The 18,861-nt window shown below is 42.3% G+C and overlaps 1 protein-coding gene across 2 annotated transcripts in view; it reads right to left on the bottom strand.

Annotated features, from left to right (window-relative positions):
* Window positions 1-18,861, bottom strand: part of IQGAP2 (IQ motif containing GTPase activating protein 2) — a 290,309-nt gene that overhangs the window by 227,831 nt on the left and 43,617 nt on the right. For both annotated transcript variants that reach the window (XM_082375039.1, XM_082375038.1), the window contains exon 2: window positions 15,404-15,503. In XM_082375039.1, the coding sequence (XP_082231165.1) occupies window positions 15,404-15,503 (100 nt within the window). The remainder of the gene's footprint in view (window positions 1-15,403; window positions 15,504-18,861) is intronic.

The raw sequence follows: 18,861 nt of genomic DNA, 5'->3' as shown, positions 1-18,861 counted from the left end.
GCACCCCTCACAAGGCTCCTCTACGCCAAATCACACTGGATAAGAATCCCAACGTGGGACTCCTGAGATGACTACATCATTCACACAGGTAAACCAACCTCACCCGCTCTGTGCCAGGCCCTGTACAAAGCACTAGGGCTACTGAGAGTAAGAACATCTTCCTCAAGGAGCTCCCTGATGGCTAGCAAAGGACAACAGGTGGTAAAAGTCACCATCAACCATAATGAGTGCAATGGGAGCAGAACAGGGAACCAAGGCAAAACCTAGGAGGGAATGACTCACCACAGGAAGGTCTCCAAAGGGTCAGACAAGTGTGGGCCACTGAGCCAGCCTAAGGAGGTACCCATTGACTCCATGGGTACTACAGAGCCAGGAAAGGTTTTAAGCAGGAAAGACTTCATCAAACATGACTTCCTGGCTTCTCCCTAAATCATATTAATACAATAAGCTGTAAGTGTGATCTACACAAAGAAGATCAGTGTTCTTCATCCAAGAGATGCCCAGGAAACAGCACCTCACAGTTACCAAACCAGGCTCAAGATAAGTGTAAGCACACTGGTCCAGCTGCAGGGTGAACCCTGCTCGTGTCATGAGACAAACACAGTGGATCACAATCAGCATTTTCTGAAAAAATGAATTAGAACAGAACAGTAAATGTCAGGGTGTGGTGTATATACCAATGGTTAAGTGTTGCTCTGTGAATCTCTGTTGTTTAGTTAGACAGACATGCACACTTCGGCACATCATCTCACACGGGTATTTGGGGTCATGATGTAAAACCCCAGATGATGATGGTTCCCCAAATTTCCTTAACTCGCAGGACCAAAGAAGGGAGGGTCATTCATCACCACTCCCATTGAACTTTCTTCCAGGCCATGTCCTATCACCTCCGTTCCAAGATCTCTCCCCACACCTCACTCCTGTCTCATTCCCCAACCTTGTCATTCTTCTCCATCCTGATCCACGACTTTCCTTTCTTGCCATAATCACTGTGTACCTCCCATGCCCACCTCTGTTTGGAGGCTTCAAGAAGGTGGATGAGGGCTTCCCTGGTGGCACAGTGGTTAAGAATCCGCCTGCCAATGCAGGGGACACGGGTTCGAGCCCTGGTCTGGGAAGATCCCACATGCCGCGGAGCAACTAAGCCCGTGCGCCACAACTACTGAACCTGTGCTCTAGAGCCCGCGAGCCACAACTACTGAGCCCATGTGCCACAACTACTGAAGCCTACATGCCTAGAGCCCGTGCTCCACAGCAAGAGAAGCCACCGCGATGAGAAGCCCACGCACCACAACGAAGACCCCAACACAGCCAAAAATAAAAACAAATTAATTAATTAAAAAAAAAAAAAAGGTGGACGATCTTGGGAACACCCAAAAGCACAGTTCAGAGATTTCCTCCTCCACCTAAAGATTTCACCTCCATTCTACTCACACTGCACACAAGCCCCACCACACCTTGAACCTTATCACTACCCAGAAATACTCCACCTTTAAGATCTAGGCTTCCAAACCTCTGGCTGTAGCTTTCTGTTTATCTACTTCTCCACTTCCTTATTCTTTTAGGTCCTGCCCTTCATCCTCATCAGAGCTAGTTCCTTGACTCTTGCTACTGCCCTCCATCTTACCCATCCTGGCTTCACGAGCCTCCTTGTTGCATTGGGACCTCAAGGCCACCCAATGTCAGTGATGCTCACATTAACACCCTGGGGTCCCTGTTTCTTTCTTTCTTCTTTTTTTTTTTTTTTTTTTTGGCCATACCTCGTAGCATGCGGGATCTTAGTTCCCTGACCAGGGATCGAATCCATGCCCCCTGCAACAGAAGCACGGAGTCCTAACCACTGGACCGCCAAGGAAGTCCCTGGGGTCCCTGTTTCTATGACTTTCTCAGAACCAACATGCCAATCCCTGAGCCTAGTTACCCCGTTCATCTTCTCTCAGCTTGGAAAAATTCACAGGAACATGCTGATTGGCTCTGTGAGGAAAACTGAGGACTTTAGTTGGCTCTTCAAAACTGCCCAAGCTTTCTATCCAACCCCGGCTGATGCACGATCACTTTCTCTACAGCAGCTGTTTTCATTCCTCCATTCTCCCATCCTTCTTATATCAGCAGATGACTACCCTCAATACCCTTCCTCTTTCCATCTCATCACAGAGGAAGAGATGCCCATGTTCTTTTCATCTGAGCAGGGGTGGGAAAGCTGGAGCTGCTGAGGCAGCATCAGTCAGAGATGACAGTGTAATTCTCAAACCTCAGTGTGCATCAACGTTTACCTGAGTGATTTGTGTTTTTTAATCTGTGGTGGAGAATTTTTATTTGTTTGTTTATTTATTTATTGAAGGATAGTTGATTTACAATGTTTCAGGTGTACCGCAAAGTGATTCAGTTATATATACATACATATATACGTATATATATTCTTTTTCAGATTCTTTTCCATTATAGGTTACCTGAGTGATTTGTTAAAATGCAGACTCCAGGGCCCTAGAGATGGATTTGCAGGGTCTGGAGCAAACCCCAGAAGCCTGCATTTACACAAGCACCCCTGTGACCCTTACGCAGGTGGTAACTGAATTTGAGAATCACTGTCCAAAGTCATCCTCTCACTCAGATGATGGAGCTGCCTCAACTTCTGCCCTGTGAAATACCAGACAGGAACACCTGGATAGTACAAATTATTTGAAGAAAAAAAAAAAAAAATCAACGAACATTTAAGCCAAGCAAGACTGAATGAGGAGAGTATGGAAATGACAAGAACTGTGAATTCTTGAATTCTTATTCTAGCACCTACATGGGTTCAAATTTCTTAGCAAAAATGAAAGATATATGACAAAAATGTACAAATGGCTAACTCCCCCACCCTAAGAATTCAATGTTTCACTAAAAGCAAACAAACTGAATTTACCAAACAATAAGCTTAATATTCATTTTTATTTCTGTGTATTTTCACCACTGAGCTTTCTACTAATACTTTTTCTGATCAGCATGACTTAGAATCATGGCAGAAAAGAGTTGTCAACAGCCAGGAGACCTTTATCCTAATCCCAAATCTGCCACTAACTCTACCACTGAATGAAGTTGATGAACTTCTCTGTGCCTCAATGTCCCCATATACAAAATAAGGATTTGCACTCTTAGAGGAAAACAAAAATGTTCAGACCAAAAAGCCAGTGGAAGACCGTCCTACAAATGCAAAACAAGAGAAAAATCACTGTGTAACAAACTTGTCCCAATATTTTCCCCCACCAGCCAGCCTTGCCTGGAGTCCCTCTATGCCTTGAATGATGACACTGGTCTATGACTTTTAAGCATCACAGCATGAGGCAGCATCTGGTGGGGAGATTCATACAGGAAGGAAGAGACCTCAGCAGTGTTTGCTCTTTATACCTTTTGATGTATCAACAAAAAAGCAAAGCATTCTTTCAAGCCAGTCATAACAGTGGCAGAACCAAAAAGACAAGCGATGAGTTGCATGTAGAATCCAGTCACAACCCAGAAGAAAGATGCACCAAAACTATCTTGAGTGAGAAGAGAATAAAATCTACATCACTGAAAAGTGCAAATTCCTACTAAAACTTTAAGAAGACTGATAGAAAAGAGACAGAGAAGAAAGGGAGGGAGGGAGAATACAAGGTAAATTCTTCCCAGAACAAACTATTAGTAGTAGTCACAGTTAAAACAAAACCAAAAACAAACAAGTAAGCAACAGAAAAGGGAAAAAAAGAGACAGAAAAAGAGAAACAGAAAGACAATGTATGGCTATATTTTGCTAATTCTACCAAAACTCAAGAAATGAGAACTGATCAAGAATGAGAACAATGCTGTGTGGCGTGACCAAAAATGAAAAAAAAAAAAAGAATGAGAACAAAGCTAGTCCACATAGAACCTAGAAACCAAGACCACCCAAACCAAGGTTTTGAACTTAAGACATGATCAAAACACATGAAGAAATAAAGAAGTCAGACAGTGTTAGTCTTTAAGCACACAGGTTTTGAAGTCAGACAGACTGAGCTGGAATACAGTTTATGTCGCCAGTTAACTGTGACCTCAGAAAAAGTACTTAAGTTTTTCCAGGACTCAGTTTCTCCACCTATAAAATGGGGATAACCCTGTGTAAGTTGATTGCTCCGGGCACCACGCCTGGTGACTGGACAATCAGTGTGATAACCCCTGTAGTAAAGAAGGTTTGAGACCATGGAAAATTCCAAACACCGCCCAGCTCTCCAGCTTCAAAAAGCCTGAGAAACAAATGTGAACTCTGGGATCAAATGTCAGTTGCTCAACTTCTCCTTGGCTGGAAAAGATTCATATTGATTATTTGTATTTAAAAATATCAGCGCTCTGAGAAGTCATGCTTTCATCCGTCAGATCACACCTGACTGGCACTTATCCAACATAAACCCAAGGTTAGAACGCAAAATCTGTGAAATTAAAAACAAAAGTCTCCCAACTCTGTGTCCCAACCCCAGGCTTGGCTGATAATCCCACTGAGTCTAGATCTGCCCCAAGGCATTTGACCACCCAGCGTCCTCTGTTCCCTAAATCCAGTCCCTTGTCAAACCCTATGGCTTCTCCCTTTACAACCTTAATGTCTGTGCCTCCCACTGCCACTCTACAATCCCTGGTCACCGCCCAGCTGGATGGCAGCCCCTGAGGCTCCAGCCACAAGCACCGCACCCTGGCAGGCAGGGCTCCTGGTACCCTGTCTCCTCTGGTTCCACTGAGACAGCCTGTTGAGCCTCACCCTCTCCCAGGCTACGCCCCATGACCTTCTTCTCACGGGTTACTCCCTCTCCTTACCATTGGGATGTGCCTTGCTGGGTCGAGCCCTGGCCTGCCAAAAAGGTCCTGTGCCTCTCTGGCCTATGACTCCCGAGGCCAGCCGGTTAGAAGGCAGCCCCAAACAGGCCAGTCCTCAGCGGCAGGCCCTCCCCTCGTAGGAGCCAGACCCTGAGAAGGGCCCCTGCTCTCAACTCAGCTGCGCCCCCTGCCCCACCAGCCTGCCAGCAGCTGCACGGAGCAACCCCGCCCTTCATCTTGTCCCTCTGGATGGCAGAAGCGAGGGCAAGAGTCATGGAGAGAATAAGGAAGAAGGGGGAAATGAAGAATTACCATAGCAACATGAAAGCTATTTATGGTTTGAAAATGCAGTTAGGAAATCCTTAAAATTTCATTAACGTTCTGTATAGAGCAGCAACATGTCTCTCAATAAGTTGATTACCAAGAAAGATATTTCCCCCCCAATTTCAAATTTCTATTAGCATTGCTTATGAACACAGCCATGGGCAGCAACCTTAGGAATAAAGACAGTGAGGTCCAAAAGTGCGGAGGAAATCCAGAGGATTCTCTCAAGCATTCTCCAGTCCATAGATTCTTTTTCTTAAAGTATGTAATCATAAATACTCAAGAGTTAAGCAATCCTACACTCCAGGCTCTCCCTTGCTTAAACATTTGTAAAATTTCTCCTTTCAAAGCTGATTCTCCAACTCACTACTGGGTAAGGCCAGAGCTTGAGGCTTGATCTAATCAATGAGGTGTCCTTTTGGTATCTGAGTTGTAAGCACTGACACAAAAGGAATCACACCCGTGTTTTGTTTCCTTTCCAGGGCACATACAAAACTGTCCCAGACTCGCTAATACAAAGAACAGCCTGGCTCACATAAAGAGCTCTTTGAAGATAATATTTCTAAACAAGCCCATCACCAAGGGAAGGCTTTTTCGCTTTGTTTATTTTCAGAGGTAAGACAGAATAAGTAAGCAGAGCAAAAGATTTGTATGTATTTTCTCTTTCCTTAAAAAAGGAATATTATATTTCAGGAACTTTCCTTGGGAAACACAATAGCAACCCCATTCATAACTACTTGCTCAACTGCAATTTGCAAACTCCCTCTCCATTTCTTGCCAAGATTCCCTCTCCCATTCCCTGACCTTCATAACAGCTCCAGCTGGATTTCCTTCCTCAATCCCCAAAGAGAACCCACTATCTTCAATTTTGCACAGTTGTCCTAAAAAACTGAAGAACTTAAGTTCTTAAAATAGACTTATTTTCATTATCTAAATATATTTTGCAGAGATTAATATGAAATCTACTCAGCAGTATTAATTCTTTTGGAAAGGCAACTCCTTTCATTTAAACAGCGAGATTTCCGGCATCAAAAAGAACTTTCAAAGTCCATATAAATAGCAGACTTGTTTGCCCCATTTCAGCAAAATTCGCACTGCAAAGAAGCTATCAAGTTAGCTTTCAGGGCCTACCTGAAAAGAAAACTTAATCCATTTAGTATTATTTAATATGGTAGAGGAAGGAACAACTTAGTTTAAAATGGCTCACAATTCAAAAACATCAAGGCATAAATAACCTTAGTACCATCATCATTTAGACCAAGTCATCATCTAATTCCTGGCTTGGTTTCTGACAGTAATAAAGTCTATTCCCCTCACCCCCCAAACACACACAAACTGACCCTTTCTGGGGTCCATTTCAAAAGGCTATGCACACACCCTGTAGAAGGCAGCCTCTAAGGTGGCCCTCAGTGATCCTCACCTTCTTGAATTCATCCCTTTGTGTAATCCTTTCCCCTTGAACACAAGACAGATTTAGTAACTTGATTCTAATGAATAAAATACAGCAAACTACGGGATGTCATTTTTGAGAACAGGCTACAACAAGACTGGCTTCTGCCATACGTGCCCTTTCTTGCTCTCGGGCTTGCTCACCCTGATGGAAGCCAGCTGCCACGGTGTGAGGTGCCCTAGGGAGGGCCCATATGTCAAAGGAAGCCTCTGGCCAACCGCCGAGGAGGACTAGGTCCTCAGTCCCAAAGTCTAGCTGACAACACCAAGTGAGCTTCCAGAAGCAGATCTGCCCTGCCTGAATCTCAAGAGGACCGCAGCTTTGTGAGAGACCCAGAACCAGGGGACCCAGGAAGCTCTCTGCACAGATTCCTGACCCTCAGAAGGGAGATCGGCTCAGTGCTTTGTGACCACCTAGAGGGGTGGGATAGGGAGGGTTGGAGGGAGACACAAGAGGGAGGAGATATGGGGATATATGTATATGTACAGCTGATTCACTCTGTTATACAGCAGAAACTAACACACCATTGTAAAGCAATTATACTCCAATAAAGATGTTAACAAAAATAAAATAAAAACAAAGAAAAATAAAACAAACAGAAAAAATTTGTCGCTTAAGTCACTAAGTTTGAGAGTAATTTGTTACACAGTCATGGATAACGAATACATATGCCAGACATCCTCTGCCTCCTGCCACCATTATGATTAGCTCGCCATGACATCATCTAAACCCTTTAGCCTGTAGAGAAACACACCTCCTAGGGTGAAGAGCCACTTTGTAAAGCAGTTATCTCTCTTTTGAGATATGCCCTAAAAATATGTGTTTTTCATTTTTCCTTCATTGTCATTAATATTAGTGTTTTGAGACTTAATTAAGAAGTCTCTATGCACAGACATCATCATTTTATAAACTGTGAGCAATAATTTCAGCCACAGTCATTTTAATTCACAAGCTACCTCTTCCTCTCTTCATTCATTGGAAAATACTCTATACTCTTTTCTGGGTATCTTCTAGTTTACTGTAGTGGCATTAAGTTGTCTACAATTACTAGACAGTGGGTCAGTGGGTCACATCTGACTATAATATAGAATCTTCCATCAAGACAAATATCAAATTTGACCTCCAGGCTGACAGTCTAACCAAATCATCTAGAATCCTGTCTACCATGAATCTAATTCATATCCTACTTGTTACCTCCAGGAGAACTAAAACATACAGGAAACAGAATACAATCAATCCTCATTAGTAACAAAAATTCAATGCTGGGCATTAAGTAATTCATTCCAATATGGGGGAGACACGACGTCACAGATACCTTATAACTGGGGTATCTGACCCAGATGGTGATGTCAGAGAAGGATTCCCTGAAAAAAGTGAGCTGCCACCTGAAGACAGAGTCTCACTCGATAACAAGGAAAAGGAAGCAGCACATGCAAACATCCCGTGTAGGAGAAAACATGGAAATGAAAAGGGGTCAATGCGGCTGGAAGATAGAGCAATAGGGAATGGGGCACATGATGAAACTGGAGAGGCTGTAAGGACTGGACTATGCAGAGCCTGAGTCCCTAAAGCAGTTTGGTTTTTATCCTGAGTATTGAGAAACCACTGGAAGATTTTGAACCGATCAGAATTTTGAAAAGATTCATCTGATAAAGGACTGAAGCAACCAGAGTTGTGGGGAAACCAGTTAGAGACCACTATAGCAATCTAGCAAGTGATGTTGGAAGTCTGCAGTAGGTTGATGGTGGAATAGAGAGGTGAATACACGAGAGAGATCTAGGAGGATGGTGGGTTAGATACAGGGAGATACCCATGCACACACATACAGAGAGATTAATAAAGCAAAGAAAAGTGAAGGAAGGAATTTTAAACTCATGAGTAAAAGCTTTAACCTCATAGCAGTGAGCTTTTTTGAGCACAGAATTATTAGTTGTTTGGTCTCTATCTCCCAAAGTGACCCTATTGTGTCTGTTTCCACATGGAGGATGCTCACAAAAAAATTGGTAAATGGTGTTTAGACATCTCATGTATGTTTGGAGTACCTTCTATATGCATTTTATCTCCTAAACACCATTTAATCATATTCAACAGCTTTACTAAGGATCTCTCCAAGCCAGGCTGAGCAAAGGAACTTTTCTTTAATAACAGCTTTAATGAGGCATATATACAACTGACTCTTTCAAGTGTACAATTCAGTGGTTTTTAGTATACTCAGAGAGTTGTGCAATCATCACCACAATCAATTTTAGAAGATTTTGGTCCCAGCAAAAAGAAACTCATGCCATTAGCATCACTCCCCAGCCCCCCAATCCCACCAGCCCTAGGCAACCACAAATCTACTTTCTGTCTCTATGGATTTGCCTATTCTGGGCATTTCATATAAATGGAATCATAACAATATGTGTGGCCTTTTGTGTCTAGCTTCCTTCATTCAGCATATTTTCAAGGTCCACCCATGTTGTAAGTACACATCAGTACGTCATCCTTTGTTTTTTAAGATTATTTTTTTTAGAGCAGTTTTAGGTTCACAACAAAATTGAGGGGAAGGTACTGAGGTTTCCCATATGTCCCCTGTCCCCAAAGACATGCACAGACTCTCCCATTATCAACATCCCTCGCCAGTGTGGAACATTTGTTTTAATTGATGAACCTACATTGACATATCAATCACCCAAAGTCCACAGTTACATTACAGTTCACTCTTATTTCTATATATTCTATGGGTTTGGACAAATGTTATCATGACATTTATCTATCACTGTGGTATCTTACAGAGTATTCTTACTGCCCTAAAAAATTCTCTGTGCCTCTATACTCATCCTTCTCCCTGTAACCACTGATATTTTTACTGTCTCCACAGTTTTACGTTTTCCAGAATACCAAATACTTGGAATCATATAATATGTAGCTTTTTCAGATAGGCTCTTTTCACATCATAATGTGCATTTAAGATTCCTCTGTGGGGCTTCCCTGGTGGCGCAGTGGTTGAGAATCTGCCTGCCAATGCAGGGGACACGGGTTCGAGCCCTGGTCTGGGAAGATCCCACATGCCACGGAGCAACTGGGCCCATGAGCCACAACTACTGAGCCTGCGCGTCTGGAGCCTGTGCTCTGCAACAAGAGAGGCCGCAACAGTGAGAGGCCCGTGCACCGCGATGAAGAGCGGCCCCCGCTCGCCACAACCAAAGAAAGCCCTCGCACAGAAACGAAGACCCAACACAGCCAAAAATAAATAAATAAATACATTTAAGAACAGTTTAAAAAAAAAAAAAAAAAGATTCCTCTGTGGCTTTTTATGGCCTGATAGTTTATTTCTTTTTAGTGCTGAATAATATTCCATTGTCTGGATGTACCAAAGTTCATTTATTCATTCATCTACTGAAGGACATCTTGATTGCTTCCAAGTTTTGGCTGTTATGAAAAAAGCTTCTGTAAACATCCATATGTAGCTTTTTGTGTGGACACAGCCTTCACTCCACTGGGTAAATAGAAGGAGCACAATTGCTGGGTCATATGGTAAGAATGCGTTTAGTTTTGTAAGAAACTGTAGAACTATATCCCAAAGTGACTGTACAATTTTGCATTTCCACAAGCAACAAATGAGAGTCCTGTTGCTCCACATCCTCGTCAGCATTTGGTGTTGTCAGTGTTCAGATTTTGGCCATTCTGGTAGGTGTGTAGTGGTGTTTTGTTGTTGTTTTATTTTGCATTTCCCTGATGACCTAGGATGTGGAGCATCTTTTCCTATGCTTATTTGCCATCTATATATCTTCTTTGGTGAGGTGTCTGTTAAGGTCTTTGGCCCATATATTAATCAGGTTGTTTTCTGACTGTTGGGTCTTAAGAGTTCTTTATGTATCTTGGATAACATTCCTTTATCAGTGTGTCTTTTGCAAATACTTTCTCCCAGTCTGTGGCTTGTCTTCTCATTCTCTTGACATGGTCTATTGCAAAGCAGAAACTTTTAAATGTAATGAAGTCCAGCTCACCAATTCTTTCTTTCATGGATCATGACATTGGTGCTATATCTTAAAAGCCATTGCCAGGGACTTCCCTGGTGGTCCAGTGGGTAATACTCCGTGCTCCCAATGCAGGGGGCCAGGGTTTGATCCCTGGTCAGGGATCTAGATCCCACATTCATGCTGCAACTAAGAGTTCGCATGCCACAACTAAAGATCACACATCACAACTAAGACCCTGTACAGCATGCATGCATGAATGAATGAATAAATAAATAAATAAAGCCATTGCCATACCCAAGTTCATCTAGGGTTTTCTCCTTCATCATTAGCCTCTGGGAGTTTTATAGTTTTGCATTTTACATGTTGATCTGATCCATTTGAGTCAATTTTTGTGAAGGGTGTAAAGTCTGTGTCTAGATTTCATTGTCTGCATGTGGATGCCCAGTTGTTCCAGCACCATTTGTTGAAAAGACCATCTTTGCTCCACTGTATTGCTTTGCTCCTTTGTCAAAGTTCAACTGACTGTATCTACAGGGGTCTATTTCTATGCTCTCTATTCTGTCCCACAGAGCTATTTGTCCATTTTTTCACCAGTACCACACTGTCTTGATTACTGTAGCTTTATATTAAGTTTGAAGTTGGGTAGTGTCATTCCTCCAACTTTGTTCTCCTTCAATATTGTGTTGGCTATTCTAGGTCTTTTGCTTCTCCATATAAACTTTAAAATCCAGTTGTTGATATCCACAAAATAACTTTCTGGGATTTTGATTGGGATTGCATTGAGGCTATAGATCAGGCTGAGAAGAACTATCTTGACAATATTGAGTCTTCCTATCCATGAATATGGAATATCTGTTTATTTAGTTCTTTGATTTCATTCATCAGAGTTTTGTGGTTTTCCTCATATAGATCTTGTATACATTTTGTTAAATTTATACCTAAGTATTTTATTTTGGGGGATGCTAATGTAAATGGTAATGTATTTTACTTTTAAATTCCACTTGTTCATTGCTGGACATAAGAAAGCAATTGACTTGTATGTTAACCTTGTATCCTGCAAGCATGTTATAATTGCTTATTAGTTCCAGGATTTTTTTTTTTATTCTTTCAGGTTTTCTATATCGTCGATCATATAAAGATAGATTTTATCTTCCTTTCCAATCTGTATATCTTCTATTTCCCTTTCTTGTTTTATTGCATTAGCTAAAACTTCCATTATAATATTGAAAAGGAGTGATGAAGGGGAATACCTTTGGCTTGTACCTGATCTTAGTGGGAAAGTTTCAAGTTTCTCACCAGAAAGTATGATGTTAGCTGTAGCGTTTTTGTAAATAGTCTTTTTCAAGTTCAGGATGTTTCCCTATATTCCTACTTTACTAAGAATTTTTATCATGAATAGGTATTGAATTTTGTCAAATGCTTTTTCTGCATCTAATGATATAATCATATGATTTTTTCTTATTTAGACTGTTGATGTGATGAAGCACATTAACTGATTTTCAAATGTTGAACCAGCCTTGCAAACCTGGGATAAATTCCACTTGGTTGTGATTTATATAGTTCTTTTTATACATTGTTAAATCTGATTTGCTAATACTTTTTTATAGCTGAATAATGTTTCATTATATGGATATATCACACACTGTTTATCCATTCATCAGTAGACGGACATTTGAGTTGTTTCCACTTTTTGCCCTAATGAATAACACTTCAATGAACATTTGTGTGCAGGTTTTTGTGTGGACATAGGTTTTCAATTTTCTTGGGGATATACCTAGTGGTGGAATTGTTGGATCATATAGTAACTCTGTCTTTAATTTTTTGAGGAGCTACCAGACTGTTTTACAAAGTAGCGCCAGCATTTTACAATCCAACCAGCAATGTACGAGGGTTCTGATCTCTCTACATCCTTAAAAACACTTGTGATTGTCATTCTTTTTGATTATAGCTATCCTAGCATGAAATGGTATCTCACTGTGGTTTTGATTTGCATTTCCCTAATGACTGATGTTAAGCATCCTCTCCTGTTCTTATGGTTCATTTGTGTATCTTATTTGGAAAAATGTCTATTCAGAAACTTTGCCAATTTTTAAATTAGGCTATTTACTTTTTATGGTGCGTTGTAAGAGTTCTTTATATATTCTGAATACAAGTCTCTTATCAAATAAATGATTTGCAAATATTTTCCCCCATTCCATGAGTTGTCTTTTCAATTTCTTGATGGCATCCCTTTGAATAAAAAAGGTTTAATTATCATGATGTCTAATTTATCTAGTTTTCTTTTTTTGGCTTGTGCTTTTGGTGTCAAGTCTCAAAAACACTGCCTAACCCAAGGTCACAAAGATTTACTGCTGTGTTTTCTTCTAAGAGATTTACAGTTGTGGCTCACACAACTGTAAATTAGATTAACAAAACCATTTTAAGATACAAATGATTGTATCTATTCTTTCAACAAAACTATTCTTCAGGAAGCTTTCTTCAAAGAACTTGGGCTAATTGTTATGTTGACTTTTTTTTTTCTTTAAACTATGTCTTTTTTAAAAAAAATAAATTTATTTATTTATTTATGGCTGCATTGGGTCTTCGTTGCTGTGCGCGGGCTTTCTCTAGTTGCTGCGATCAAAGGCTACTCTTCGTGGCGGTGCGTGGGCTTCTCACTGCAGTCGTTTCTCTTGGTTGCAGAGCACGGGCTCTAGCATGCGGGCTTCAGTAGTTGTGGCACGCGGGCTTAGCTGCTCTGCGGCATGTGGGATCTTCCCGGACCAGGGCTTGAACCCATGTCCCCTGCATTGGCAGGCAGATTCTTAACCACTGCACCACCAGGGAAGCCCGTTACGTTGACTTTTTGAAATCAAAATTTAACTACAGAATTTTTGATGACAAGCTTCCAAGCTATCTTGATACTACATTCAGAAGAAAAGTATGCTTATGTTATCACCATACACCTGACTGCTACTACATTTCACAGAACACTTACACTTTCTCAGTTGATTTTTAGGAAAAAAAAACAAAAAAAAATCCATAAAGTAAGTAGGGCAGGTAGTGGTAACATCTTTTTCATCCCTTACAGGGGAGACAAAACTGAAGTTCTGACAGGTTAGATGACCTGTCCAAGGTCACAGAGCTCAGAATTGGTGGACCTAAGGCCAGGAAATTCAGTCTACTAACTCCCACTCACAGCCCTTCCCCTCTGTGTGACACTGATCCTCACTTGTAGAACCCAGGAGGCAAAAACTTAGAACGCAAAGTGCGTGTCAGGAGGAAGTTTCCACTAACTCTTTTTAAACTTTTTCATTGAAAGCATGTTTATTTTGATTTTTCTTTAATAAACTTATTTATTTATTTTTGGCTGCACTGGGTCTTCGTTGCTGTGCGTGGGCTTTCTCTAGTTGCAGAGAACGGGGCTACTCTTCGTTGCGGTGCGCAGGCTTTCTCTAGTTGCAGAGAACGGGGCTACTCTTCGTTGCGGTGCGCAGGCTTCTCATTGTGGTGGTTTCTCTTGCGGAGCACGGGGTCTAGGTGCGCGGGCTCAATAGTTGTGGCATGTGGGCTCAGTAGTTGTGGCTCGTGGGCTCTAGAGCACAGGTTCAGTAGTTGTGGTGCACGGGCTTAGTTGCTCCACGGCATGTGGGATCTTCCCGGACCAGGGCTCGAACCCGTGTCTCCTGCATTGGCAGGTGGATTCCCAACCACTGCGCCACCAGGGAAGTCCAGCATGTTTATTTTGAATGCCTGTGAATCCCTCTCCCTATCTAACTTTAGCCACAATTTGGCTAAAAGCATGTTTTTAATAATCTTAGACTGACAGTGAGTCTTCAGTGACTTGCAACCTGTCAACTTCCAGACACATTAAATAACCTTAAAAACTGAGCCTTTAGAGCTTAGAGCTACAAGGCTCTGTTAAAACATTAAACAACCTTGGAAAACCCCCTTTTAAGCAATTTTGAGGCCAAATTAGTGCACGTGTCACTGAATGTTCTTCTACAAAACAGTGATTAGAAACCTCATTCTTCTAGCTCTGTAGGTAGCTATTAATCAGTGATCAGAGATAATTAACACCAATGACCATTAACTCAATGTTTATTTTCTACAGAGATGAGAGAGCTGGAACATATCTGTCCATGAAACAATACTGTTGCTTGATCACAGCACAAAGCATTAAATCAGAATCTAACCCATGGCATATGGGCACTGCAGTATGCACCCAGCAAAGGACAAAGTTCTGATTCCCCTGATACCGAGGCCTAAGTGCAAATACTTTATCTTCACTTTCTCCTTGGAGAACCCAACATTGACTTGTAATCTAAAAAGTCTAAAAGAGTCAGTGTGATTTTAGAGACAACATATCCTAAGTGGTCACACACCCATGGGTTAAAAAGGAGATTGAGGTCATAAACCTACTCTCCAGCTTAGTGAACAATGGACTTCAGTCTGAAATGCTATTTTTCTACTGGGTATATAGGAATATATAATTATACATTAATTAATAATAGTAGTAATAATTATAATCATTGGGGTAGTGTTGGGGAAAAGACATGAGGAAGCTCTGGAGGAAAAGGAAGTTGATTTAAGTCTCTGCTGCTTCCCCACATCCGTGCCAGAGAGATGAGAAATTCTGAAATAATCTGCAATTTGCCTAGAGATTTCCTAGGAGGCTCTGAGGAAGAAAAAGGAACAGTTGCCTCCCTAGTGCCTTGACCATGGCTGTGGTAGCAACTTTTTCTCAGTTCTGCCATTTACAAAACACAGGTGGTTCTTCTCCCATTACCTTACTATCAAAAAGGCTGCAAACGAGTTATTAAAAACACAGTACCCCAAAGCTCATCTCCAAGAGAAGGTGCACAAATAGACTAAGTTTGAATCTTACCTTTTGGCTTCCTCCAGGTGGCACAAATATTCATACGCGATATTCTGCCGCCTCCTCTCATCCATCTCCTCTGCCGAGAGTCTTTCATCGTCCACAATAGCTAGAAATAGAGGATAACATCACATGACTTGTTAACAGCAGTGTTCATCAAATAATGAGACAACCAACTTGGAAAAATGCATATGAAGCTCAACACTGAATAATGAGAGATGGGGGTATTGAAACATCAAGCGCAGAAAGAGATTTGCTGTTGGATTTTACAGTATTATATTATTTCTAGCAGAAAATGCAATACTGAAGTATAAGTTGATATTAAATAATAGAAGGAGAATAGCAATCAGATTTCACAGACATGATGCCACAGGATTTAGACAGCCTCAAGTCAATTAGAGGACCATCTACCAGCAACAACTTTGCTCAACAAGCTTGTAGAATTGGTCCAATGGCTCAGCTTGGACCATCCTAGAAATTCCAGGGTTGAACAAAGAATCTACAAGGACTTGTGTTTTAACACTCCTAGAGGGAATTAAGGTTTCTCATCCAACCCAAATCCTACTTTACAGCTGGCAAAGTCACTAAAATTCCTCCCTCGTTTATCTCTTGGTCTTTACAAGGCTAACTTTCCCTGGTCAACAGGTATCCAAAAGAAAAAAGCCATGGAGACAGCCAGTGAGCAGAGTCTCCAAGCCCACACCCTTTATTCCAACACAAGCCTAGTTTATAAACTGCCATGCTTCAGCCTTGCTTTTCTGTAGAGAGCACAGCTTCCCCGTTTCCTGCCTGCACTTCCTCTGCCTGTGGGCTCAACAGTACCCCACAGCCGCCAACAGTCACATCAGCCAACTCTTAGCTGCCTATTTACACGACAACACTCCTCTCTCGTGAAAAGGACCCCTTTTTCCTGTTCAGTCCTGAACTTTCATTCTGATGGTTGTAAAATGAATGTGGCTTCTCGTCTGTTAGATTACTCATCTAACGAAGACAATGTGTGCAGGCAGCAAGGCTGTGGTCATGAGGGGCAGGACCGTCCGTGTCTGCTCTTTTGTTCCCCAGCCGCCAGCTCCAGTCAGCCGTTCCATAAATGGGACCCCTGGTCCCAAACAGAGGAGAAAAGGATGTGAAGGTCACCCATCCATCCCTAGGAAAGGCCAACCCCACACCCTACTGATGAGGAATCTGAAATATCAATCCGGCAGACAAAAGGAAGTAAGATCACATTTTGAACTCTTACTAGGCAAGTACAGTGCTCGACACTTAAGATCGAAAAATAATACCAAACCCTGAAAGAACTCAAAAGAAAGGGGAGATTAAATTTACGTCAATATAAAACATGACGGAATACCGTAAGCATGGAAATACGTACTAGATGCTTATTTATTGAGCACTTACTTTCCTTCAAGGATTAGGCAGCGTTTTCTCTTCAGTGTTTCATTCAAGTCTCACAACTCTCTCTGAGGCAGGTGCATAATCTATCCCACTTTACCCTCTGAGCAAACAGGCTGAGAGGCCATTTGCCCAAGTGAAGAGCAGAAACATTAGAGCTAGAAGTATTTGGATGGGATGGAAAAAGCAAGTACAGAATTTTGGGAAATGTCTTTGTTTATGGGTGAGGAAGAAAAAGAACCAGCAGGAGAGGCTGGAAGAGTGCTCGGACAGGCTGGTACACAACAAAAGCAGGGCCAAAGGAGCAGGAGTTTCCACACGGATCACTATCCTTGTCCCTATTCCCGCTCCGTCCGACGATTCCCAAGTTTCCTTGCGGCTCCATTCCTTAAAACGGGGAGACCTCAGCCCACACCAATAACACCAAGAGGGCTCAACAAAGATTTGTATTTGTCAAAAGCATCTTTTTTTTTTTTTTTTTTTTTTTAACAAATTGAATCTGATTTAACTTTAGAAGAGAGCTTTCAGATTTAGGAAAAGTACTGAAGCTCTTGAACAACCCTCCTCTGCACCTCCACTCGGAGATCCCAGGCCTTTGACGTCTCTCCCCTGGACTCTTGCAACAGCCCTCAAACAGCCCCCCAGTCGCCACCCCTCCTCCACCCATTCTCCTCACTGTCACCAGAAGCATCTTTCTAACATACAGTCCTACTGATGCTATTCTTCCTCTCTAAACCTTCGATGAATCCCCACTTCTTACAGAACAAAGTTCAGGAAGAGAACACGTTCTCTCTCCTCCCCTACCTGAAGCCTACAGTTCAACCACCCTTCCTGGCAGCACCACGTTCCAGGCCCAAACCACTCCCTTTTAAGTTTGAGTTCTGCTCTCCACCATCTGTCTGTCTAGAAAGCCACTGTCCCGCCTGTGTGTGACACCTCTGTATCTTCTTGAGCAAACTTCTGTGGATCTCGAAGTCAGGATCCATCCCCAGTCCTCAGCGCCTTGGTCCACATTTCTATTACATCACTCACCGTGGAAGCCCCCACTGTAACTGGCTCACATCTCCCTCTCCAGACTGGGGAGTCTTTAGAGGAAACGACTCTTTTGCTTCATCTTTTATGTGGCTCCTTGCATGGAGAGGGCACTCAAATATATGCTCAACAATTATCTTTCAGTGACTCTTTAGTAAGTGAGCTAACCATCATCCCGCCATGAATATACTTGGAAATTATGATCTTCTCATCCTGGGTTTTCTTAGAAGATTCCCGGCATGCCCGCATAGCATCAGCTAATCCTCCATCTCCATTGTTCCTAACAGTTAATCCCCAGGACCCCCCATGACTACCACCTTCTCATTTTAATTTCAGTCTAAAGACTGCCTCCCATTTCTGACAGGATATTTTCATTTTATGGTACCTCCAGCATGTTAAAGCTTGAAAGCAATAGAAAACTCTTAGTCGGAATCCACCTGGTCATTTTGCCCTCCTCAGAGGTAAAGGTGGGGTCACTCTCACTGCCACCTTCCTTCTTGGCTGCTGCTTCCTTCCAGCCTCAACCAGCCCACCCAGAAGGAGGCGGAAGCACCAGCAGCGCTGGCGCCCAGGCCTCTGCCCCCCAACTGCCTCCACAAGCCACACAGGATCCTACCAGCCCAGAGCTGCTGGGGGCTCTCAAACTCTGACATCACCCTGTCCAAAGAGAAGATCTGAGTTAACGTTTGAATTAAAACACACTCTCCCCACAAAGCTTTAAATCGCCACTGCAACGTTTTGGCCATAGCTGATGGAATTCTACCTGTCTTTTTTTTTTTTAATAAATTTATTTAGTTAGTTAATTTATTTATTTTTGGCTGCATTGGTTGCACACGGGCTTTCTCTAGTTGCGGCGAGCGGGGGCTACTCTTCGTTGCAGCGAGCGGGGGCTACTTTTCGTTGCAGTGCACAGGTTTCTCATTGCAGTGGCCTCTCTTGTTGCGGAGCACGGGCTCTAGGCGTGCAGGCTTCAGTAGTTGTGGCATGCGGGCTCAGTAGTTGTGGCTCGCGGGCTTAGTTGCTCCGTGGCATGTGGGATCTTC

This window comes from Balaenoptera borealis, assembly GCF_965194805.1.
Source record: "Balaenoptera borealis genome assembly, chromosome: 2".
Taxonomy (NCBI): Eukaryota; Metazoa; Chordata; class Mammalia; order Artiodactyla; family Balaenopteridae; genus Balaenoptera; species Balaenoptera borealis.
This window is presented reverse-complemented; position numbering and strand designations above follow the sequence as displayed.